This window comes from Anser cygnoides, chromosome Z (assembly GCF_040182565.1).
Source record: "Anser cygnoides isolate HZ-2024a breed goose chromosome Z, Taihu_goose_T2T_genome, whole genome shotgun sequence".
In the NCBI taxonomy this organism is placed as follows: Eukaryota; Metazoa; Chordata; class Aves; order Anseriformes; family Anatidae; genus Anser; species Anser cygnoides.
This window is the reverse complement of record NC_089912.1, coordinates 68,387,869-68,406,471: the sequence shown is the minus strand read 5'-3', so window position 1 is coordinate 68,406,471 and position 18,603 is coordinate 68,387,869. Positions and strand designations below refer to the sequence as shown.

Sequence of the window (18,603 nt, the reverse complement as noted above, 5' to 3'; positions counted from 1 at the left end):
TAAGATGTATTTTCTCAGCAACACTTAGAGCCTTCTGCTGCATATGAGGGATAATAAGAATATACAGCAGAGTACACCTGGCACGTTTTTGTTTCCTCTAACTGTTGTGTTGGAGCAGTTCGTATCACAGTTGTCTTTTTTTTGTCTCCAAAGTTGATTGCTGAAATTTCCTTCATTTTTTTCCACTCATTGTTTATTTCTATTATAAGCAGGCTGGAATACGGACCATCTCTTAAAAGCCTAGACATGGTAACAGCAAAGTCAGCACCCTTGCCATCCTGCAGAAGCCCATTTCTGCAGTAGGTCTGTACTGATGGATAGGTGCAGGTTAGAGATTCGTGTACGTACTTCAATGCAAAAGTCCATTGAGGAAGTTAAAGAAAACGTTGCTAATTTGAGCTAAGGGGTTTTGCCCATAGTTTCAATCAGACATTGTAATAACACAGCTTTTAAATGAAGAGAATTCTATTATTTATACACATAGTATAATACAACTTAGTAAAATCTAGTAATTCACATAATCTAAGAAATATTTTACAGAGAAATACAGGCTGCAGCCTTTTCCAGACCCTTTAGATAACAGACACTGGCAAGAGTTGCTCAACTGAAGTACTGATTTCGGTGTCCAATATTCTCGATATTAATGATGTTGTGTTCCGACTTGCATACTGTCACATGGCTGCATTTATTTTTTTTCTCTCAACATTACTGTTGTTGATGCTTCTATATATTGTCCAGATCTACTTTTATATATACCTGGTTGCTTTTACCTGAATAATAAAAGCTTTTAAAAAATTAAAAATAAAATTCATATTTATAAATGATTTTAAAAGTAATTATTTTTGTTCATTGTTGAAGCGAAAGAAACTAACCTGTTTCCTAATTTAATACTTTTGTCCGGTTGCTCTGAAAAGCTAGCTATTGTTCCTGAGAAAGACAACAGCATTTTTCTACTACTACATACATTTGGCTGTAAAGCTCATGATCATAGAAACATAGAATGATCTAGGTTGGAAGGGATCCTGTGAGCAGGGACACCTCCCACCAGACCAGGTTGTCCAGCCTGGCCTAGAGCACTTCCAGGGATGGGGCATCTACAGCTTCTCTGGGCAGTCTGTGCCAGGGCCTCATCATCGTATGAGCAAAGAATTTCCTCCTAATGCCTGATCTAAATTTACCCTTTTTTTTAGTTTAAAGCCATTCCCCCCTGTCCTATCACTCCACCCCCTGACAAAGAGTCTCTCCTCAGCTTTCCTGTAGGCCCCCTTTAGGTACTGGAAGGCTGCTGTAAGGTCTTCTCTTCTCCAGGCTGAACACCCTCAGCTCTCTTGGTCCCTCTCTATAGGAGAGGTGCTCCAGCCCTCTGATTGTCCCTGTGGCCCTTCTCTGGACTCGATCCAACAGCTCCATGTCCTTCTTGTGCTGGGGGCACCAGAGCTGGATGCAGGACTCCAGGTGGGGTCTCACAAGGGCAGAGCAGAGGGGGACAATCCCCTCCCTCGCCCTGTTGCCCATGCTGCTTCTTACACAGCCCAGGATATGGTTGGCTTTCTAGCTGCAAGGGCACATTGCCAGCTCATGGTGAGTTTCTTGTCAACCAATACCCCCAGGTCCTTCTTCTCAGGGCTGCTCTCAATCCGTTCTCTGCCCAGCCTGTATTGGTGCTTGGGATTGCCCTGGCCCAGGTGCAGGACTTTGCACTTGGCCGTGTTGAACTTCAAGACGTTTGCACAGGCCCACCTCTCAAGCCTATCATCCATCTGAATAGCATCCCCCTCTTCCACTGTGTCAACTGCACCATTTAGCTTGGTGTCATCTACAGACTCGGTGAGCGTGCATGATCAGCGCGTGCATCAATCCCAATCTCAAAAGAACAATCACAGCACTGTAGTATCACACTCTGTTTTCTGTTACGACATTGAATCTGACAGCTCAAAAGTTCTTAGACAATGAGTTGTACGTCTCTCTACCTCTGGGTGGTGTCCAGAACCCTAATAATAGGGAGAACATATCCCTCACCTTCTTCTTACCTCCTGAAAAACAATTGTAGAAATCTTTCCTTGAGAAACTGAGGCTTGCACTTTTGAAGTTGTTTCAAACTGATAACTTTTCGAGGCCTGCCATTCTTAGTGTACATTGAACGTGTTTTGATGCCAGTCTCTGGAGCTTCAATGTCTAGACAAGTCTTAAAAAACATTGTTTTGTCTTTGACCTGTCAGCTGGTAATAAAAATCTGATGTAGTAGACCATGACTTAAGCTTTTTTCTCATCTGAAAAAAAATAAGAAATGACAGTTAAGACATAATACGGACCATGGCTGTAGATTTTTTTTATTTTAAAACTAGATTCCTTGGGTAAGGGATTTTGGCGATGAATAATGACTTGCCGTCAACTGGCTCCACAGTCCTATTTTACTGTTAAAAATAGAAGACATCTATTAAGTATGTTAAATAACATAAACTTACTGAAAGGCTTTCTTCTGCCTGTGTTTCTCTGTAGGAAGTTGTATTTGTCTGGAGGCTTTAGTACAACCATTCCTTTTCCTGGCAATTAACTCCTGTGATGATCATGATAAACTTACCTCCATGAATCTGGATGTTGACAGAAGTGTTTTTAATTGTCTTCAGCCTAATCTGTCAATGAAACTGTTCTGTTTGTCAGAAGATTAACTTTCCTTGGTATTACTCACACATAATTTATTTTTCTGGACATTTTATTTGATGTGTTGCATGTTCTAAACTAAAATCGTGGTTCAGTAAGCATTTCAACTTTTGGTTTTCAAAAAATATTACTGATCTGAATTTGATAAATATTTTTTGAGATTTTAAAGAAAACTTAGGGTCTTAAAAGAATTGTATAAACCAAGTGTTTGGGGATGGTAGAATCACACGCTGATATTGAAATAAGTTTTCTAATGTTTTATTTTTCACTGAAAATGCATTTTGTTTTAGTTGACCCTTGCTAAACCATCTTTCATTGCCAGATTGAAAAATCTATTTGCAGAGCTCTTAATGTGAAGGTGGTAGGAAGCTATTTGCTATGGATGCTGTTTTTATAATGCATTCTGTGTTTTATGAATATCACAATATTTGCCTTGTTTAGTCAAGTAGGGAGTGTGAACTGCTTCTCCAGCATCCAAAAATATACTTGAGATGCTGGTGTACAATATAGTGGTGCCACTATTGCTTAACAAAGCTCTGTTCATTGTGTTTGTGTAGCCAAATGGAGAATTAGACTGGGGAGCTGCTTGGTGTTTTAAAATAAACAAATTTTTGGGTAGGTCATAACTTGTTTCAGATCATTGCCATGGTATAAGAAGCACAAGTATTTATGCTGGTGCAAAGTAGGGGGCAAGAAAGAGGAGACTGAGGAGAGTGTACTACTGAGAACTGACTAAAAGTCTTTTTACAACTTTATATTAATACATTTTGTATTTGCCTTTCAAAAATTAATTCTCATACTTCTGTATTGTGGGTGAAACTGAATTAACTGGGTTTTGTGAATTTTGTATATTAGTGGCTGATTTTATTTAAGAGATTTGAAGAGAGAAATTCCAAGTGATACTAGGGCTAAACTGTTAGAATCACTACTGGTACACAGAATGAAATAAGCAAATACTAAAATTAGAATAATAAATATTAAAATAGAATTAGTTTACACAGTCTAATATCTGTCATACAACATAAGAAAGTTTTAGGTAGAGAAAGTTTTAGGTAAATTAGTATAAGCTATTGTATGCAGTATTGTATCAGTATGGGAGAAATCTTTAACCTGGACTTTTGTAGGTAACTTATAATTGTTGAATATATCTTAACTGATTGTAACAATGCCCAAGTTATTCAGTTTCAGCAATTATATCCTGAAAATAAATTGAAATTGAGAGGGTGAAATTTTAAATAGTGAGCAAAACATGAAAAAAAAAACACGAAAGGAAACAGGGTGAGTGTATTTCTATGTCTAAAGTGAATTCATTGACATTTTGAGTTTGTGGATGAATTAAATACAGGATTCATTTAATACAGGAAATAGATTTATAGAAAAGATAAGGCATTAGCGAGTCAGACTTAATTGTGTTTATCTTATCAGTGGAATCAATCTAATGTTTAAAGACATAAGGTAGTAAGGAATATATGTTAAAGGGCATATTTTTGTAATTGAGACATCCTTTCTCCAGATACAAAGCTAAAATTACCAAGCTTTGATTACTTCACTTTTTTTTCTTCTGAAGAAAGGTGTCTTTTTTTTTTTTTTTTTTAATTTCAGTTGTGTGGATTATCTGAGCAAATTCATCTCTGCTGTCCTGTCCTTTGCTCAAAGTGTGTTGTAAATTCATGAGTAATTTAATGGACAGGGTGTCCTTTCCAGAACTTGAAATATTCTTTGTATGTGTTCCCCTCTAGAGCATGGGATTTGAGTCATGTAAGAGGAAGACTTTATTTCAGAAGTTAGGCTTCAGAAGTGTAAGATAGTGTGAAATAAATGCCTTAATTATTGGTACCAGTAACCAGTGTTGATAAAAACATATGAAATACTAATCTTTTGTTTATCTTTAATATTTTTTTTCATCTCATATTGTGGTATGAGAAAAATGGAAGGAGCTAGTTCAAACAGTTCTTGCTGTTTTTCTCACTTAATAGGCAGTATTTATGTGTGTGCAAAATCATGCTGCCAAAAACCATCATTGGTCTGCATCTATAGCTTCCTGTAAGGCTGCTCATCAGTAGATGAACATTTTATTTAGTACATCATTTTAAGCATTACAGCATGGCACAACATTTTAGGCTATTTTAACTGTTGTGGGAATGCGAGCACAAACTTGTGCTTGCCTCTTCTCCCACCTTACCAAACATTTTTGGTTAACGACACTTAGGCTCAGTGCTCCTTGTACCTGTAGTGCTGGTAGTCAGAGTTCCCACTCTACTTGCCACTTTAATTTTAAATTTGTATGTTTGTGTATATTCGCAGGTCCTCCTGGGATTTAGAATTATTTGATGTATATTCATTTGGTTTTGGGTGATAATGGTCCCTCCCTGTAAACAATCTGTGTATGTTATGTCCTTTTATGTAGATTGTACTGTTTATTGCACAATTATATTTCACTTCAGGATAAGTGACATTTTTTGCTTACCAGTACTTGGATTGATACTTTAGTCATTTTATGTCAATACTTTCTAATCATTTCAGTTATACTGGGAGAGTAGTTTAACTTGTAGGTCTTTTCATTAATCATAAATCGTAATTGCCCTCTATAAGTCTCACAATGCCATGGAGAATTGCACATTTCCCCTGTCTTTATCTATTTGTGTCTTTTTAATGTAACTTATTTAATTATTACTCTGTGATATTGGTATCAGCAAACATTGTAAAGAGGTTAGAAGTAATAGAAGGAGAATTACATTATTTAGTACAGGTAACAAGAGCATATCATCGAGATGAAATGCGACTACGCAGAGCAGAATGTGAACAGGCTAAAGACTACTGCTTTTTCTGTATCATCTCTCCCCAGGTGTTTTGCACTTACTCTCAAGCATTTTTGTCCTTACTCTCAAGCATTTTTTTTTTTTTTGGCAATAAGTCATTCTGAGAGGGAGGTAAAGAAACAGTGTTATTGAAATCCCAGAAGGGGGTGTTTGTGTGTGTGTGTGTGTGTGTATGTGTATTTGCTTTTTGTGTGGTGAACAGCTTTTGAGTTTGTCCTAGTTTTGGTGATTAATTTGTGAGAACTAGTAGGACCATAGTATGAGGTGCTAGAGATGAATCTGTCTGCCATTGTGGACAAAAATATTTGAAAGATTGAGTTGAAATGCCTGTTCAACTAAGAAAACAACGTAGTTGTAATGAGTGTTCAACCAAGAAAACAAATAGCATCCATCATTCTAGCTGTACTTCAATGTTTCTAAAAGATATCTGAACAGATATCTCAAATAAGACCAGAATACAACCTCAAAATTGCTTTAAATACATCACAACAGTTTTTCTTCTACATTTTTCTTCCTGTTGCTTTGAGAGGAAGTACTGTTGAAGCTGTTTTGAGGAACTGAGGCTTTGTATTTAAGATTTCATTTTAGCAATAAAAATACATTGCTTCATTACCTACTATATTAAAATATTTATAAAATATTACAACTATTGCAAGACCTGAAACTTGATCTATATTAATTTGGATCTTTTTGTTTAAGGATAGTAAAGTAATGAATTGATTTTACCTTAACTATGCAATTCCGTTTCTCATGAAGCTTGTAAGGTTACTGTGGCCTGTTCTTACTGCTTACATAATAGTGAAATGGCAGGTTCAGGAATAATAAAACTTGTATTCTTCTTCTTGATTTGAATTTATTTGTGTAAACCTCATTTCTGCTCTTATTTGTTATTGTTTGTTTCGGCTTCCTACAGGTTTGTCACCCATAGAATCACAATCATCTAGGTTGGAAAAGACCATCAAGATCATCAAGTCCAACAGCTGACCTGACTTGCTGAGTCCCATCACTAAACCATGTCCCTTAGGGCTATGTCCGCATCTCTCTTAAATACTTCCAGAGGTGGGAACCCCACCAAAATGACAATACCATTGTCATTTTGATTTTAGTCAGGTAACGTTAAATTACAGGGCTGGGATTTAATGAAATGTTCCATGTTTATAGATAGTTGCAAAGCAGATTTAGAAACAGCAAGAGGGTTCTGTAGGTGTTTAAGCTAGAAATATCTCATTTCTTTTTGAATCCTTAAAGTCAAACATTTATCCTTACTGTAGCTGAGTTTTCTGTGGTAATAATGAAAATACTAATCCCTACAGTCCTTCTATCTGGTAATGTTTCTGTAGTTAATCAGGTATGCAGTCACAGACAGTAGGGTCTTGTGGTTTTTATGACAAAACTAGAACAGCAAAACCACCACTTACATGGAGGAAGCATAGTAAATTCTTCCAATTCTGTTCTTGCACTCTGAATAGCATGCTGGTGTCGAAGTTAGCAGCTTGTAGAGAACTTCTGCTATTAACCATTCTCACTTTCAAAGTTACACTACAGAGTTCTGAATACTACCACAAATAATTAAAATTAGCCTGAACTTGTCAAATAATGTTAGTTATTTGGACTCATTGGAGTATTTTTGTAGGATCATTTACAAAGATAAAGAAGTCTTTTTGATTACCAGGGAGCCAGTGCCTAGGATGCCCTGGGATGCTCAGTGTAGGGGGGGTTGGGAGGGGAGTAGGTGAGGGTATGGTACTTGACTGCACTCGTGATGAGTCAGTAATGTAATCCTATTACAGGTAAGTAATTTCCTCTGTGTTACATGGTATAAATAATTTTATATCTAATTCATATTTGGGGGTGGGGTGTAGGGGGCTGCAATTATGAAGTAGCAGTGCCAGGCCTGAGGATATTCTTCAGCAGGGCCAGAAACAAAACTCTGTAATTCCCAGTTTTTAGAATGTTGAGTGTAACTGACATGTTTAACTAAGATTTTATTTAGCAGCATGCAACTTGTTCAAGTTTATGATGATTGTAAGGATTATTTTAAGAAGAAAAATATGTGCCTCGGTCTTTCTTGAAGCAGTGCTTGTCAATCAGCTGTGCAATTCTGTGTTCATCAGAGGTGAAATAAGTATTTCATGGTTCTAGAATAAACACAAGCATATGCATACACATACACTCTTTCCAAAGCTCTCCTTGAGGACAAAGCCCTGTAACTGTGCATACTGATAGTAGTAATTGTTCAGTTAGCAGTGAGAGAATTGACTAGCTGCCAGATAAGTTGCATTTGTGTTGCAAATTAGCTTGTCTTCTTACAGGTAGGTGCAGTAGCTGAGTGGGTTTGACCATGAGTCAGTGATTTGCCAGATTGAAAAGAAGGATATAAAACATGGCAAAGGCAGCAGGGCCCTCTGGACACAGTTAAATATAAAATGTTTTTGTGAAAGACATCTTACGACAGACCGTCAAGTCTAGACACTGATTACTCCCGTCATTATCTACTACTTTCAATTTATTGCATTAATTCCTGTCGTTTGTCATTAAAGTAATGTACTGCAGTATGCTCCATACCTGGCCCTCAAAACAATAAAATAACCATGAAGTAGTAATAAGTGATTTCTGATAAAGTTTCTTCACATGTTTTATGTGAGAAAATTAAAATGTTACTCTGCATGAGGGAGGATGTCTCTATCAGAGAGAGTACCAGAATCCTGATGACATGTTTTTCACTCCTGGACATTAGCTACAGAAATATCTTTCTCTATTTATTGGATTTGGTAGGTTTTCTTTGACAAAGGCAGTTTCAAAAGAAACTGCATTTGCCTAATAGATGAAATGATAAAAACGTACATAGGTACATGTGCCAATGAAATACAGCTTAAGAAACTGAGATTGAACTCATGTTGAAAACCTCATTTTATAATTTTGGCATGATAATGGGTGGTAATTGTTCTGGCATGTGATGAAATGGTATTTCTCATCTGCTCTTCTGTGGAAGTTCCTAAGAGAGAGAAGTCTCTTTGAAGTAATTGTGGAGCTGTTTAATTGTGGGCTATATTCATTCAGCTGATTGATTTAGTTGTAGCAGAATTTTGCTGCATAAAAAATTCTGCTGTATAAATCCGACTTCTTTTCACTGTTTACACTATGTGTGCCCAGATATCAATGACCTGATATCATGGGGTCTAGTATGTGCAGGAACACAAACTCTTACGAATAGTTAAGCTTTGAAATGATGGGCATCAGCTGTGTGCATGCTGTTTTGTCCAGTGGTAAGTTCTGTATAGTTCACCAACTTGAAGGGCAGCTACAACAAGCTTGTTTGCTTTTATATGGCATTTACTGTGGGGTAAGAACATGTATGTGGTCAGTTGCTGTTGAAGAACTATAATGTACTTTTTTACCTGTGGTAATTAGTGTGGCCATATTGAATCAGCCTGTTTAAAAAAAAATGTTTCATTGGAAGCTGTAGCAGGTAGCAAAGCAGACAGTTTTAACTTTATCCCTTTAAAATCACAGGTAGTGTAGAGTACATTATTTACTATAAAATAACTATTCTGTTGAGCTTCAGCCTGTTGGTGATTCATCAATAGCATCACAATCATCTGCAATTAAAAAAAAATGGTTTAAAGACATGATAATCTTGTGAAGACTGCCTGTGAGGTTAAATGTGCTGTAGGTCACTAATGATGGATTAACAAAATTAGATTAACAAAAAAAATTGTTTTCACCTGCAACTGCACATTGCTCTTGCTAGATGCTTGTATAAAGTACCAGTTCCCTCCCCACACCCAGCAGAGGAAGCATTTTACTACTAAAAAATCTGTCATAGAGGACTCTCAAGTTGTTTAACCCAAGAAAGCTGTGCTACATTCATTCTCTTTTGTTGCTTTTAGTTTTCTCCTTTACCTATTTCGTGAATCTTCTCCCACAGTGCAACCCTGCATCATCACCCAGCTTGTGAAAAAGAAAGTTGGTTCTTATGATCAGATTCTCGTTTGCTTTTCATTTCTCTCTCCTTTCCATTTTATGTATCCTGTATAGTTACTGGCTGGTGTTCTTTTCCTCTAGCTCCCACCAAAGTTTGTTGAGTTTGTCCCAACACTTGATTAAGATTGCTCTTGCTGGTGTTTCTGGTGGTCACAGACCATTCACCTTCATCCTCTGTGATACGGTTCAAGTATTCGAAATGCTCTTTTTGAAATCTTGTTTTCCTCTGGCCTCTGTCTGTGTTGTTCGTTGTCCTCCTGAAAACATCTGAGCCTCTCCAAGTCCCTGAGAATTCTGGTGGGTTATGTCTCCTCTTTTCTGCTGACATGGCACTTCTGTGATTTGCCTCTCTCCTGCAGGCATGTCTCCTGAATTTGCTACCATCTCATCTCTTCAGTATATCTTAAGATGTTTTCAATGTCATTCTGCATGTGCCCTGTTTCAGTCTTTGCCTGCAGCATCAACTGTGGCAAGCCTGTCAGAATAAAGCTACAGGACTCTCTGGTCTGTTATATGTAACTTGAATCAAGTTGTTTTGTTTTCTGGATTTTTTTTTAAACCCAGAAGCATCTAATTAAATACAATTAATGAATATACAAATTTGGCATAACAATTTTGTTTAAGAGCACAAGAGATCCCGTTTTCCCAGAAGTGTTATTGAAGAAATGAAGTGTAAGCATAAGATGTGTGTTTCATAAGTTCACAAAGCTGTATGAAAATCTGCCAAGTCTCTATAGCTCCCAGATGGTCAGTAGCATGTCTTAAGAGAGCAATTTTAGTATTTCAGGGGAGCCATGGGATTTCATGTTGTTAAATAAAAATTGGCAAGATCCATCACATCTTGTACTCTGAAACCATCCCAGATGTGTCAAGTTTTCAGTAATTTCTTCTTTTTTTTTTGAATTTCAATGAAGAAAATAATAACTATGTTCTGGTTATAATTGCATAATCTTTTCCTTTGTAGTAAGGTGTACTATTTTATTGAAATCACTGTGGGTAGATAAAAGTCAGTATACTGTATCTTTGTACTTGCATAAATAGCAACTCAATACTTCAAAATACAACAGTCTTTTCTTAAAAATGTTTTGTATTACTGGAGTTTAGAGGCTTAGTTACAATGCATACTTTTGCAGCAGGTTTTACTTTTGCAGCAATATTAATTTGATTTTCTAAAAATGAATATATGTCCATTACAAATGTTTTGTGATTTCTTTATGGTTATATTAGGTAAGCCTTATAGTAATCTCATATGTGTGAAAATTAATGACTTTGTAAGATTCTGTTTTGTTTTCATTTTGTCAGGAGATGATCAGATGTCCTTTTAAACTACATGCCACTGAGGTTGCCGATGTCATAGAATCATACAGTCTTAATGAACCTCAGGACATTTTTCTACTCCATTTACCACCTCAAAGCAGGATCAACTAGAGCAGGTTGCTCAGGATGTTGCCCAATTGGCGTTTGGATATCTTAAAATGATGGACACTCCACCACCTGTGTGGGCAACCTGTTCCAATATTCAGTCACCCTTTACAGTATTTTTTTTTTCTTTCTTTCTTACATTTAAACAGAATTTCCTCTGCTTCACTTTGTGCCCATTGTCTCTTTTCCTGTCACTGGGCACCAATGAGAAGAGTTTGGCTCCATCTTCTTTACTCCTGCACCCACTTCTGAATCAGATATCTCTACGCTTTGATAAGATCTCCTGTGAGCCTTTTCCTCTCCAGGCTGCACAGTTTCATCTCTCTTAGCCTCCCCTTACATGATAAGGGCCCTCCATGCCTTTAATCATCTTTGTGGCCCCTGGCTGGACATGCTTTGGTATGTCCATGTCTCTCTTGTACTGGGCAGCCTGGAACTGGACCCTGCACTCCAGATATCATCTCACCAGAGCTGAGAAAGATCCCCTCTCTCAACCTGCTGGCGATGCTTAAAGCCCTCCACGATGCTGTTGGGCTTCTTTTCTATGGGGGCACATTGCTGGCCTTAACTTGGTTTGTTGGCCACCAGGACTCATGGGTCTTTTTTCTGCAAAGCTGCTCTCCAGGCAGTAGGCCCCCAGCCTACTGGTGCTGGGACTATTTCCCAGTGTGATAAATATCAGAGTTTTCTGAGGAAAGTTTATAAAATCACCGGTGGATGGATCTGGGGTTTTTGAGTCTCATTCTTGTTTTTGATGCAAGTTATTTTAATTTTTTTAAGTACTAGGTTTCATATCCCTTTTTTCTGAAGGGACATAGGATTCAAATGCACGTTACTGCACATCATCTGTGCTATATATAGCATGTGTTCTGGATAGATGTGCTCTCATTCTCTGTCAGGCACATTGGAAGAGTTAAGTTAGGCATGTGATCTGCATTAAGATAAATGGAACAGCATTAAGCAAAAATTATTTACCAGACATGACATGGTAGTTTTTGCAGCTTGGCTGATGGATACTGGCTTGTTACATGCTAGTAACTCAATTGTATGAGTTTATTTGTTTTCTAAGAAAAAAAATGGGAATAGCAAGTGGAATATTCATTAAATTTGTTTTAATTAAACCCAGAGCATGTATATTTATATTGAAGCTCTCTTTTTCAAAATCATTTTTTCTTCCTTACAATGATAAAGATCCTGTACAACAGGATCCTGACGGACAGTAAAATGATCAGGATTTTAATTTTTTTTATTTTAGCAACTTTAACTATGTATTAGCTCATTTCTTATGTCGGCCAAGGCTTACGGTTTTTCCGTGAACAATGGAAACATTTTTTTTTCCCTGAGTATTTGTAAAACAATAAAACAGGTGTGTTTTATCACCCTTTCTTTTAGGGTAATACATGTGCCGAAAAGATCAATGTTTCACTGCAGTGTGGGTATGTCCATGTTGTAAACTGGTTGTCATCGGTCTGTCTTGAGCAGGTGGTTCAGCATATGTACCTGCAGACAAATCTTCCCTTATCAGCCCTCTTCTGGTGTGCTCTTTCTGGCATTCCATCTTCATTTCTCTCAGATAAATCTTTCTGAGGCTCAAAGGTTGGACTGAGTTTTTTCCTGACGAATGTTCACTATTCTGCACCTTCTGGATCACTGAACTGCTCTGTTCGTACATATATCATACATGTTGTACAATGCTTTTGTGAATAAACGGCCTCCTTTCCCTTGCCTATCTTTATTCTGTTGACAGACTGTTGACAAATTGGCAGCAAAACCCAACAGAATTTTGAGCTTTATTTGCCTGTATTTGACACTACCTTCAGAGGTAACCTGCTCTTGCTGTGAGTTTTATCTCATTCAGATTGACGCTTTCATGAACAATGATGTCCTCTTCATAGAAGTAAAATGCTTGTTCTTGAAAAGAAACTTTGATCTTGTGCCTTTCTATTTCCAGAATGCAAGTGTTGTGCCTTCTTTTCTATCTATTAAATACTGTCACTGTGTTGCTCAGATTTGTAGTCTTCTGTTTCTAACCTTTTTTCCCCTACAGTCACAGTCTTGTGGCTTCCTGCGTGGCCAGGACACCGCCTAACTGAGCTCAAAATGCCCTTTACTGGTGTATTTCTCATAGCCAGTTAAGGTTTTGTTGTGCTATGGCTGTGCTGGGTTTTAGACAAAGCTATAGTTTTCTACTGAAAAAGTGGTTTTTGCTAACTAAAAGACGGCTTATATTTCTACTAACGTGTAAAAGATGTGGTGATGCTTCCTGTAGTGTGAACACCTGCCCATGGAGAATGAACTGAGATTGCAAATGCACAGCTGGAAGCTAAACTTGGAGGAAATGGGAAAATGTATTGAAACATCTTTTTCCTTGTGGTTAATTTGAGTACTAAGCATACTTAGCAGTGTCACCTACAAACATTTACAAATAATACCCGCATCATTACTGAGTGCTCAACTTCAATTTTGTTGCTTTTCCAATCTATTATTTACTTCCAGTCAGTTCAGAAATCTCTCATGTGACTGATTTGGTGTGATGCGTGCCAGAGGACTGAAAAATGGGGGAAGGGAAAGAGAAGGGAGAATGGGAGTGAGTGAAGGTAACTATTTTAACTATATATCAGGTGTGTATGAAAACTAGTTTTATTTATACTATATTAAAAGTGCAGTGTGTATATCAAGAGTAACTGCTTCATACCTTCACAGTGAAGTTAGTGAAGTTAATAGAAATGTAGTGGTTCCTACACAGTTCTGTGACAAAGGTGAATTTTGAAGTGGAGGATTCAGAGAACTTGCTGCACTCACAATACTCATTGATGTTAATGTGTGGCTTTCTTTTAGTCTGGAAGATTGCACCCCTCTAACTGTTTATTATGCTGTTACAGTTTTTCGGTGTGGTTTAAAACCATAGTATGCGTTTGTCAAAGTTCCACCTCTTTGTTTAGACAAAGACCTACTTTTTATCTTTTTATTGGGTTTGGTGAACTCATTTCTTCTCTCTCTCTCTCTCTTTTTTTTTTTTTTTTTTTTTTAAGGGGAGGGCAAAATATTACAAATCTACTGTGTATCTTCCCAAAGTTGAATAATTTCAGTATACCTGTTTACTGTTTCCTTTTTATCCTTATATACTAAGGTTACTTGAACTTATGTATTTTAGTCTTTGTAACAATACAGAAATGCTGGTTTGTAACTCCAACAGGCTTTTGAAATTGAAAACAAATTTTAAATGATGACTGTAGTAAGGCATGTTGCATTCAGATTACATTTTTTTAATACGTGACTGAACATGATTTTTGACGACGAGGGGAACTGGATTCAGTTCAAGAATTCTAACTTTAGTTCACTGTTTTGACATAGGTTTCCTATGTTGACTTGTAAATTCAGTTAAGGCAAGTTGCACGCTAGTACTTAGCATTCATTGGTCACAAAAACAAATACCCAGTTCCTCAAAGCAATTCAGCATGTTTTAAGGGGAAGTGATTAGAAAAATTATTAATATTAATGAGATGCTTTTGCACTTTAATTAGGAAAACGTCGGGTTTAAAAATAGAAATTCTTAATTTAAGTCTCCTTTAAATATAGTGAGAGTGTAATATTGTTTTAACTGCAGGTACCGGGAGGCTATTCAGAAGTGGGATGAAGCACTTCAGCTAACTCCGGAGGATGCTACGCTTTATGAGATGAAATCACAGGTAAATCATGACAATTCTTTGTGAGTTTAGAAATTAAAACTCTGTGGTCATTGACCACTGGCCAATGTTGCTGTATGCATAAACTACATCAAAATTAATTTAGGATTTCCATTTATTCTCAACACAGCAGGGTATCTTTTAGCAGGAGTTAAAAATATGCTGTATTCCAGCCAATCATAATAAATAACATCTTTGCTAGGATCTGAATTAGGATGTTACAATGTAGAAGAAGCAACCGAAATATCTGAAAATTATATTTTTGAGGGAGCAGAGAGAACCTTACTCTTGACAGATGAACAAGATGAACAGTGTGCCTTGGAGGCCACAAGGGCCAACCGCACTCTGGGGAGCATCAGGCACGGCACTGCTAGCTGGCTGAGGGAAGGGGTTGTCCTGCTCTGCTCTGCGCTGGTGCGGCCTCACCTCCAGTACTGTGTGAAGATTTCGTCCTCATTATAAAAAGGACATAAAACTATCAGAGAATGTCCAAAGGAGGACTACAAAGTTGGTGAAGGGTGTAGAGGGCAAGATGTATGAGGACTGGCTGAGGTCCCTTGGTTTGTTCAGCCCAGAGCAGAGCAGGCTGAGGGGAGGCCTCATGGCGGCCTGCAGCTCCCTCACGAGGGGAGCGGAGGGGCAGGCGCTGAGCTCTGCTCTCTGGGGACAGCGACAGGACCCGAGGGAACGGCATGGGGCTGGGACAGGGGAGGGTCAGGCTGGGGGTTAGGGAAAGGTTCTGCACCCAGAGGGTGGTCGGGCACTGGGACAGGCTCCCCAGGGTAGGGGTCATGGCACCAAGCTGCCAGAGTTCAAGAGAAGTGTTTGGACAACACTCTCAGACATATGGTTTGGTTTTTCAGATGGTCCTTTGGGGACCCAGGAGTTGGACTTGATGATCCTTGTGGGTCCCTTCCAGTTCTGATATTCTGTCATTCTATAAAGTTTGACTCTGCCATTAGAAATCTGCCTGCTCTTTTTAGTCGAAAGAGTTGGTTTAATATTCTCAACATTAAACACGGGTACTGTACACAAGACGTGCTACACTCTGTTTTCACATTAAGTATTTCAAAGATAAATTGGTCTTGGAAAACAGCGTTAGTTGGAGTATATTTATGACATTAATTCATCAAAGCCTTTATTTTACGAATGTTTTGATGAAAAAGGCTTGCAGCCATCAACACTGCTTGTCAAAGTTATGACATGAGCTTGTAATTTAAGTGTGTCTCTTCGTGTAGCTTAGATGGCAAAAGTGCCAAGATTTGTCATTTTGTTTGGATCAAGAAGCTTTTGTCTCCATCTGTTTGCCAAGGTATGAGAGTACTTTTTTTCTCCCCCATATTAAATAAAGATGCTGTTCTACAAATACATTTTTAATTTGAATTGAGAATGAGAACAAGAAAATACATGGCTTCTGCTTTTTTATCACATTATTTTTCTGTGTTTAATACCTGTTAAAGCTGCTTGTTCTGTTTGCTAAAGGCTTTTGTCGATCTTCCTCATCACATTTTTTCTATTTTTTAATTAATTTTATTCTTTTTCTTTTAAGAATATAAAGGTTGTGCTATGTCATAGTTGAGATGAATGGAAACAGAAAACACTTGCCAAGCTGCTGAACATGTTACCTGTGTTTTAATGTTTTTGTTTGTAGAGTGTAGTAGATTAGCAGGCTAGAGGGAAGATGAAAAGTAGCGATGTTGTATATTTTTGCACATTTACAGAGACTGCTTCAACAGGAATGGACAGGAACTATCTCCTCACATTGACAGTTTAGGTTTTTTTTTTGGAAACATAAAAAGCTTTTCTTCTTGCTAATGTGCCACAGTATAACCACATTTGTATCCTCTGTGAGAGAGCCATTTGTTGCTTCAGAGGAAACAGTGAGAGCTATTTCTTCTTCATTCATGTTTTCTGAAATCCTTAACTAATAGTTTAAGCCATAAATTGTGTATGACGTTGAGTCACTTAATGTATGTGACTACAAAAGTCAGAGGACAGGTAAATAAATTGAGATGAAGGGAGAACACTGAAACTTACATGTGGAAGAAAGGCTCTTTAAAAAACAATCTTCCATCTGTTTTACAGATTAGAAAGGGAAAAAAAGTACTCTTAGGGAAATAGCTACCAAAAATATGGGGGAAAAATACTTTGTTTCAAGCTGGGAGAAGAAAAAGAGAAAGGAAAAACAGCACATCAATGAATGTACTATGCCACTGTTGGGAAGCATGGTATATTTTTTAGTATTAAAATTGTTATTGCTGCTGCAATTTGATTCTGGTATAAAGATAACAAAACCGAAAACACAAGATGTGGTAACTGCTACTTTTTTTTTCTTCTGGATGTTATCACAACTGCTCATGTTGTCTGTGAACTGAAAAAAGTTAGATTCTCTAAAATAATAAATTGAGTATTGTTGGATTACTTTGTCAACATATATGTATATACGGGGTGAATATAGCTTGTATTAGAAAAACTTGGGTGGTGTGGGTGGGAAGATTTGAAAAGGATATCAGTCCTATAGATTTTTTGGCTATAAATAAAAATTTAACTCGTTTGAGTAAAACAGACCACCTAGTAGGATATCTTGATATCCTTGATATCTTGATAAGATATCTTGAGAAGAAATGATTCGAGTGCTTTCTTGCTGGCTCCTTTATGCAGAATGCTTTTGCTGTAGCATTTATTTTGCAATTTGTTTCTTCTGTGTTTTACTCAAGAGTATTCTGTTGAAAAAGGCAGTGGAAATAACAGAAGTACAGGGAATTGTTAGCTTACCAAGGTCTGGACTAGGGTGTGGAGTGACCTGTGCATACAGGTGCTTACTACATCACCATTCAATTGGTACTCCAGATGCAATAGGTAATACTGATGTGTGGTTGCATGCTTGGCACCCCCAATCCTTTTATATTTCATCTAAGTGACCAAGGTATATAGAATCATAGAATCGTACAATATCCCAAGTTGGAAGGGACCGCCAAGGATCATCGTGTCCAACTCCTGGCTCCACACAGGTCTACCCAAAAATTCAGACCACATGTCTGAGAGCGTAGTCCAAACTTTTCTTAAACTCCGACAGGCTTGGTGCTGTGACTACGTCCCTGTGGGGAGCCTGTTCCAGTGTGACCACCGTCTTGGTGAAGAACCTCTTCCTGATAACCAGCCTGAACCTCCCCTGTCGCAGCTTGACCCCATTCCCTCGGGTCCTATCACTGGTGACTAAAGAGAATAGATCGGCGCCAGCCCCTCCACTCCCCCTCATGAGGAAGCCGTAGGCTGTGATGAGGTCTCCCCTCAGCCTCCTCTTTTCCAGGCTGAAGACTGTATAAGTGACTTGGAGGAATATATAAGTGACTTGGAGGAAGAGGATACGTTGCTTTCCTGCTTACCAGGAAGGGCTCAGAAACCAGCTGTGTGACTGTAATTTGGCTTGTAAAATTTGGCTTGTAAAACTTCTTTGCCTGTCTTAATGATACTGTTGGAGAGGAACAAAACCTGAAAGAATGGTGGAATTCAGGCTTTCACTTCCAGTGCATCTTTGCTCCCTTTCCTGTAGAAGGGAGCACAGCTGGACAGTTGCACTGTTTCTCTTTGGTTTCACTTTTTGTTATTACGTAATATATTCTCATTCACAGTGTAACAGAAGATAAGTTTATGTACAAAATAGTGTGCATTTATAAAATTATTTCTTAAATCTTTTCAACAAAACCTCTATTTTAATCTTGTAAATTGGCAGTATTTCTTTAGTACATGCAAATAACTATTACAGATGTTGTTTGCAGTATGACTTATGCTTACTGGAAGCTGATTAGTATAATGTGTAATCTGATACCTTTCTACTTTTAAAGGCACTAATATGAGCTGTAAAAGTCCATTTTTTGCCAAAATAGGAATATGTTAAGTCATTCCAAAAATATTGTGGTTAATATTTAAATGATACCGTCTTATGGCTGAGTATGTAACTCCAATCCATCACACGAGCACAAATACTGAAGCTATTACTGTGTAGCTAAATGAGAAAGTTTAGGCAGCTC

General features: G+C 37.7%; 1 protein-coding gene across 1 annotated transcript in view; it reads left to right on the top strand.

Annotated features, from left to right (window-relative positions):
• TTC33 (tetratricopeptide repeat domain 33) overlaps window positions 1-18,603 on the top strand; it is a 52,279-nt gene that overhangs the window by 11,443 nt on the left and 22,233 nt on the right. The window contains exon 2 of the mRNA XM_013181711.3: window positions 14,494-14,575. Within this exon, the coding sequence (XP_013037165.1) occupies window positions 14,494-14,575 (82 nt within the window). The remainder of the gene's footprint in view (window positions 1-14,493; window positions 14,576-18,603) is intronic.